Below are 7,883 nucleotides of genomic sequence, written 5' to 3' on the forward strand. Positions count from 1 at the left end.
TTAATCCTTTCTTCTTATTAGCTGATCCTTGGTGTTCAGCTCAGGTCTCAGCAGAATGATGTAGCATTTAGGGAAAAAGATACATCCCAATAATCCAGCACTGGAAGCTAAGATGGAGAAGATCTCCACAGCCAACAAGGCTTTTCCAGTGGAGCTCAGGTAAGTAGGAACAAATAGCACCCAAACACTGCAAAATACCAGCATGCTAAAGGTAATGAATTTGGCTTCATTGAAGCTGTCTGGTAATCTGCGAGCACAGAAGGCCACAAAGAAGCTGGCAAGGGACAAGAAGCCCATGTAACCTAGGACACAGGAGAACATCATCGGAGAGCCTTCATTACATTCATTGATGATGGCCTCAGTCACAGAATGCATGTTCAACTGTGGGAATGGGGGGAAAGTTCCTAGCCAGATGGTACAAAGTCCAACTTGGATGAGCGAGAAGAAAAGGACAATGGAGGTTGCCATCCTTTTTCCCACCCACTTCTTCATGTTGGAGCCTGGCCTGGTAGCCATGAAGGCCACAACCACAGTGAGGGTTTTGGCCAAGATACAAGAAAGAGCCACAGAGAAGTTGATGCCAAAGATTGGTTGTCGGAGAAGGCAAGTGACTTCACTGGGTTGACCAATGAACAAGAGAGGACACAGGAAGCAGAAGTAGAGGGAGATAAGGAGAATGTAGGTGAGGTCCCGATTATTAGCTTTGACCAGAGGGGTATCTCTGTGCTTAAGAAATATGCATAATATATGAGCAGTGATCAAAGACAATGAAATAGAAATGGAGGCTAAAGTAATCCCTAGAATTTCCTTGTAAGAAAGGTATGTTACAGTTTTGTGGATACAGTCATCTTTTCCTTTGGTTGGGTATTGGTCTTCTGGACATTTGAAGCATTTTTCCATATCTTTAAGACAGAAAGGAAGGAAAGAAAAAAGAAAGATTTCAGGTTAATTTGTATTTATACAGAGTGTGTGTATGTGTATGCATGTTCCAGCGTAACTCTGGAGCACCTTGAGTCATTTAAACCAAACTTGGTACACAGATGACTTACCCTCTGGAAACAAATACTAGGAGGGGAGAGACACCCATGGTGTGTGTGTGTGTGTGTGTGTGTGTGTGTGTGTGTGTGTGTGTGTGCGCGCGCGCGCGCGCGCGCGCGCGCGCATGCTCAAACATAACTCTGGACCATCTGGCCTATTAATGAGAGTGAGTGTGGCTTCCTTTAGCAGCAATTTTTTGTGATGTCAATTTGCAGCTTCCTCTGGAAAGTCAGCTGTGATATCTGCCCTCCAGTGGACCAATGGTTAAGCTCCTGCTGGATTTGGGCCAAAGTACCAGGATTATAGACAGGACAGGAAAGAAGATATATGTATGTATGTCAATTTGACCTCATGATTATGGGATATGGCAAGAAACCAGAAGATGGTGAGCTCTACTCCCATTTTAGACAGAAATTCAGCTAGGTGACCTTCACTCAGTGGCACCAAACATAACATGTACTGCTTTGGATTTCATATAAGTAGAAGAGGCAACTGGACTTTCTGTTTTTTTCTTGGAAGAGGCTTTGCTTCTCATCCAAGAAGCTTCTTCAGCTCTTCTTCAACTTTGGATGAAAAGGGAAACATCTTGGATGAGGAGCGAGGCCATGTGATGGGGTGAGCTCCTGTCCTTGCCCCATCTTCTGCTAAACTAGCAGTTTGAAAGCATGCAAATGTGAGTAGATAATAAGTGCCACTTTGATGGGAAAGTCACAGAATTCCTTGATATCATGCTAGCTATGTAGTCGAGAAATGTCTGTTTCTGAGTTATGGTTAGCTAACTGACACAGCAGCTTACATTATTGCTGTAAAGTGAGAAACAAGAGACTGTTGTAGCAATGGATAAGGTACCTGTTTTGTTTGAAATCTCTCCTTCTGGGCAAGGAACGCAGTCATAGCAACAAAATTTTTCCCCTTCCTTCTTTTTCTTTTGTTTTCCAGGATGGCATTGTTCATTACATACAGAAAGGGGACAGACCTAATATGAGTAGGAAAAAAAAACTGGAATGAGAATGATACATCCCGGTATCTCTCTATACAAGTGATCTTCGACTTACAACAGTGACCATTCAGAGTTTACAGGATTAACGTGATTTTAAAAAGTGAGTTGTGGCTGTTTTTCACACTTAACAACCTTTGCATATCCCTGCAGTCATGTGATCAAACTTCAGATCTTTGGCAACTGGTTCATATTTATCAGAATTTGATAAGAGGCGGGGGGGTTTCCATCTGCTCTAGCTTAACCTCTTTTCACTAGTTTAGATGACATTTTTTCCTTTGTTTCTTTAATAACTTAATTATTTGTCCCAAATGGGCTTGTCGATAAGGCAATTGTCAACCCTGGAACCATCTTGAAATGTCTTCAGGGTTGCCACAGTGAGACTGGATGGAGTTGTTGGAAAAGGAAGTGGAAGTAGAGATAGTTGGGGGAATATATAGCCAAAATAACACTCTTTCTTCTGGGAACCAAGGACACTCTCACCAGCACCTGGAGCAGCATGGATGGGAGACTTCCAGGATGGGGAGAGAGTCCTGATTGGCACATGTGATATTTGTGTGTGATGGGAGGAAGAACTTTGAACTGGATGGGAAAAACCTGGGGAAATTCAGAGTTGGCTTTTCACCAGCTGTGCCAGGGTGACATGCCTAATAAATCTACACTTTGAGGAGGCCTCTGGAAATGGAGTTTTGATTTCATTTGGGCTGTTACTTGGAAACCTGGCAGCAACTGGACTTTGCTTTCCTTTGAAGACATTTTGCTTCTCGTCCAAGAAGCTTCTTTAGATTTTCCGTTAGAATTGAAGTGGCATTTAGTTTTGTTGTATGAGATGCAGTTACAACAAAGTAAACTTAAACTTAGAGAGGATTCTGCAGATGCTAATAAAAACAGAAAGGTTGAGATTTCACTGGAAAGAAAATAAGAGTGACTGATGTTCAGCCTTATGGCATATTTGGTCTGACTGTCCAGGTTCTGTAGTAAAGATAATAACAGTCCTATGCCACTGAGAAACCAAAATTGGGAACTGGGGAAAGGGAAAGTCCAGAGAAGGAAGCAAGTGGAATGATATGGAGAAGTGAAGGATCTCACTAGCCTAAGATCCTTCAAACATGGCAATGTTATCTGTGCTAAATCCAGACCTGATTTGATGGGAAATAAATGTCAGTGACCCATCGGGGGAACATGGGTTACCCACTCAAGAATCCACAAGAATACACACCTGATTGAAAGCTCTGTGCCACAAAATCATGTCATCACAGATGACAAATTCATCTTCTTGGGGTCCATATGGGTGAATCCATCCAATTTTCAACCTCTCAAAGGACCTGTTTGGAAAAACGACCATGTGCACAATGTCAAATCCACTTCTCATCTCCTTTTGATCATTAAAGGACACTGTGTCACCAGCCGAATTGTTGAAGGAAACCCTTTGAAGATAGGGATGGAGCTAATGGAAAGCCAAGAGGAGAAAAAGGAAACACAACATTTAGAAGAAAGAAAACAAAAGGGATGAATATTCATTAGATGTCATTTCTGCTCACAGTTGTGGTGACCTGGGTCTACTTCCTTAATTCCAGGCATTGATTCTGATTAAGAAATATTATGACCTCATAAACTTCAAATGAGCCTCAGGCTAATTTCTTCTCTTTCTCTTACCTCTAATGGAGCCAAACTTCCAAAAAGTTGTGAAAAGAATCATTTTAGCTTTTTAAGGGGTGGAGCCCAATATGGAATGAGTCTTGGTCATGTTCCCTACTTCCTATGAAATGGCTAAGTACAATGTGCAATTTCTTTCATTGTTTCATAGTTCAGCCGGTAGGATTTCAATTTTAATTCAGGATAGAGCTGGAAGAAACCTTGGAGGTTTTCTAGTCCAACACCCTGCTCAGACCCTATACTATTTCAGACAAATGGCTGTCCAGTCTCTTCTTTTTTTAAAAAAAAATTCCTAATTTCTCATTCTATCTAAAGCTTCAAATCCAAGTAAACACAATCACAAAGATGGTGCAATATAAAAAAAATGAGAAAATAAGACAGCACTGGACTGCATAAATAGAGGGATAGAATCAAGATCATGTGGTTAATACCACTTTATATGGCCTGACAGGATAGTAGTCCAATATCTCAAGGTCTTCCACAAAGAAGAGGGGGTCAACCTGTTCTCCATAGCACCTGAGGGCAGGACAAGAAGCAATGAATGGAAACTGATCAAGGAGAGAAATAACCTAGAACTAATGAGAAATTTCTTGATAGTTAGAACAATTAATCAGTAGAACAACTTGTCTCCAGAAGTTATGAATGCTCCAACACTGGAGGTTTTAAAGAAGAGATTGGATAGCCATTTGTCTGAAGTAGCCTGCAGTACTGCATTTAACCACTGCGCCACCTCGGCTCTCTCTGCTCGGCTTGAGCAGGGGTGTGAGTGTGTGTTTGTCTGTGTGTGTGTGTTGGACTGGATGATTTATAAGGTCTCTTCCAACTCTGTTAATCTGTTAAATCCATTAAGATACAATTATTTTCACAGTCCAGATACAGGAAGCCATATGCAGTCACAAGTGCTTATGAGAAAACTGAATTTTAGTCATAGAGAGGTCTGAAGAGAAAACACAATGTGATAATGGACATCAAAGTGCTCTGCTTTTTTTCACAATTACCTGCCAAGGTTGCAGCTCAAAAAGTTCATCTGTTTTAACCTTCCTGAAGATTCTCTGACGGGACTGAGATGACAACATGGTATTCAAAGCATGTGCTGCTGCATGAACCCCATTATAGATACTGTAGCTATGGGCCGTGGTTCCCATCTCAAACAAAGGCCTAGGGAGATCTTGTAATCTCTCTTTCCCGGTACACATTTCATTCTTCTCTATTTCCTTACCAGGAACTGGAAAACTACAGTCAAATGCTCGCTCCCAAAACTCTTTAAGGAAGCTCTGATCTTTAGTTTTGGATGGTTTTATGCCCTCAAGAAACTCTCTGAACCCCGGAAGTTCTCTTGAGTGAAACATAAAGGAAATGGCACCCTGGAAAAAGTCCAAGTCCCAACTCCTTTGCAAGAAGGGTAGTGTGAAATCAATCCCACTTGTCATGACCCATACTTTCATAAATGAATCTTTTAATTTATTCCCGGGGTCTTGCATGAACAGAATGGTTCTTAGCTGTGCCAGGGTCACTGATTCTCCATAGAGGAGAAACACCATGGTTTTGCGGTCCATTAAAGGGACATCGATATATGCGGTTATTTCAACCATCTCTTCAAAGTTATCCAAATGGATGCGCTGTGGGATTTTTTGCCTGTAAGCCGTGCAGATTCCATTCTGGAAAAGCAAAGCTTCCATAGTCTTCAGAAACTTCTGCCCGTTGTCATTGTCATGGATGAACATCCCTATCCAGGTCCATCCAAAATGCTGAAGCAATTTCAGAATCCCCAAGTATTGCTGGGCTTCGTTTGAGACCATAGAATAGAAGGAAGGGACCAGAGTGGAATCAGTCTTCCCAGGGACCAATGCGCCATAGGTGAGCTATGAATATAATTATAATTTTTGAAACCAGGGGCCATCTTCATCTCTGTATGTCTGATTGTGCTACCATTTTTGAAACAATCTGTTTGTGCATAGAAAACCATGTGCTGGTTTGTCAAGGTTAAGATTAAGGTTTAATGGACTTGTATGCCGCCCAATCCTGAAGGACTCCGTCAAGGCATGGTGAAGCATGCATTATTTTGGAAACTGTTTCTAAAGTGTTCATGCATGCACCTGTGGCATTTTCAGCAAGAATAGAATAGAATAGAATAGAATAGAATAGAATAGAATAGAATAGAATAGAATAGAATAGAATAGAATAGAATAGAATAGAATAGAATAGAATAGAATAGAATAGAATAGAATAGAATAGAATAGAATAGAATAGAATAGAATAGAATAGAATAGAATAGAATAGAATAGAATAACAGAGTTGGAAGGGACCTTGAATGTCTTCTAATCCAACAACCTGCTTAGGCAGGAAACCCTACATCACTTCAGACAAATGGCTATCCAACATCTTCTTAAAGATTTCCAGTGTTGGAGCATTCACAACTTCTGTAGGCAAGTTGTTCTACTGATTAATTGTTCTGTCTGCTTCTCTCCTTGTTTAGTTTCCACCCATTGCTTCTTGTCCTGCCCTCAGGTGTTTTGGAGAATAGTTTGACTCCCTCTTCTTTGTGGCAACCCCTGAGATATTGGAACACTGCTATCATGTCTCCCCTAGTCCTTATTTTCATTAAACTACACATACCCAGTTCTTGCAACCGTTCTTCATATGTTTTAGTCTCCAGTCCCCTAATCATCTTTGTTGCTCTTCTCTATACTCTTTCTTACATCGTGGCAACCAAAACTGGATGCAATATTTGAAGTGTGCCTAAATGTAGAACCTTACCTTTATTTTTTTTTATTCTTATTTTTTTTGGTCAATTAGCTTTTCCTCCTTTTGGAATCACCAGGAGTTCTACGTGAGAATATATATATGTATATATGAGTTACAACCCCCGGTATGCCCAAATATACTTCCATTCTCTGTCCTTTGGCTCGTCACAAGAGACCCTCCAGACAGAAACCCAATATTTTTACTGTTGCCTTTTTGTTACATTTGTTGTATTTGTGCTGATAAATAAATAAAGGGAGACTAGTAATGTGTGTGTGTGTGTGTGTGTGTGTGTGTGTGTCATTTCCACATTTTATAATGCAAAACTCCCTACCTGTGGAATTTTGAAGAGACCAAGAATATCTGCCATGTAAAAAGAGATATCAGAACCAAGGCCTCCAAGGATGGCTATCAGGTTCTTCTGTCTGGTACATTTGTAGTTGAGAAGAAGGCTATTTGATTTGAAGAGCAGGTCCAAAGTGGTCCGATAAGTCATCTTTGCATCATAGCAGCTGTCGTAGATGTGGAATCCAAGAGTAACGTTAGGCAAGATCTGGAGATCCTCATTGATCTCCTTCACAGCAAAGGCCAAAGCAAGGGCATGCTGGTAGAACTTGGTAACCATACTGAAAAGAGAAGTTCATTCTTTTCCAAACATGCAGAAATCAAGCTTCCAATGTTTACAAAGCTACAAAACCTCCTTAGCCATAATTTAGTTTAGAAAAAAACATCAAATAAAAGAGAGATTTTGCAAACAAGAGTTGGCAAATAAAAGAGAGATTTTGCATCTTGTTTGCAAAAACTCTCTTTTACTTGAGGTTCTTTTCTAAACTAAATTATGTAAGTTTCCTAGTTTTCAAGATGTGGTTTGCAATTTAAAAAAAACTGGAGAGACCAAAATCAGTTAAATCCAATTAAAATTTTTGAGAAATAAGAAATATTTTTTAAAAGAAATAAGAAATTTTTGTTTTTAATTGAATTGAATTTTTAATCCTAATTGTATTTTTAAAAAAGAAAAGCATTGTTCACCATTTAGAATTGGTAAGAGGGGTTGTGGCACATATTGAATCAATTAATAAATTTAAAAGTTTATAGAAGTTATTAAAGAAAAAAATGAAGAAGGGATTTAGCGCAGGAGCTACAAGGACGAAAATGTAATTTTCGTGAGAAGACAAGGAAACATTGAATAGAAAGTTCCATACCCATAGAAAAATTTAGCTGATGTCAAGGTCATTGCATTATTATAAAGGAATGGGAAAAAACCACAGCTCACGTCAACTGGCTATAAAATATGCCAGGAAAAAAATGATATCTTTAATAGAGTCATGTTTTGTTTCTTTTTTATTTTACAAACTAGATATCATGACTGTTTTCACATCATAAAAACAGAGACTGGCTGATTTGTGTTGTTTCGTTTACTTTTCTCTAGAATCTTCAGCCAATGTTTCAA

The 7,883-nt window shown here is 39.6% G+C and overlaps 1 protein-coding gene across 1 annotated transcript; it reads right to left on the minus strand.

Annotated features, from left to right (window-relative positions):
- On the minus strand, positions 1 to 7,058 carry LOC106551110 (vomeronasal type-2 receptor 26-like). The gene is made up of 5 exons (XM_014069123.2): positions 6,768 to 7,058; positions 4,690 to 5,553; positions 3,255 to 3,482; positions 1,888 to 2,014; positions 1 to 902 (listed from the first exon to the last, which is right to left on the minus strand). Exons 1-5 carry the CDS (start codon positions 7,056 to 7,058, stop codon positions 1 to 3), a joined length of 2,412 nt encoding a protein of 803 aa, XP_013924598.2.
- Positions 7,059 to 7,883: the final 825 nt, after the last annotated feature.

Source organism: Thamnophis sirtalis, unplaced genomic scaffold, assembly GCF_051295495.1.
Source record: "Thamnophis sirtalis isolate CommonGarterSnake01/CBP01778 unplaced genomic scaffold, rThaSir2_p1.2 scaffold_4, whole genome shotgun sequence".
Lineage (NCBI taxonomy): Eukaryota > Metazoa > Chordata > Lepidosauria > Squamata > Natricidae > Thamnophis > Thamnophis sirtalis.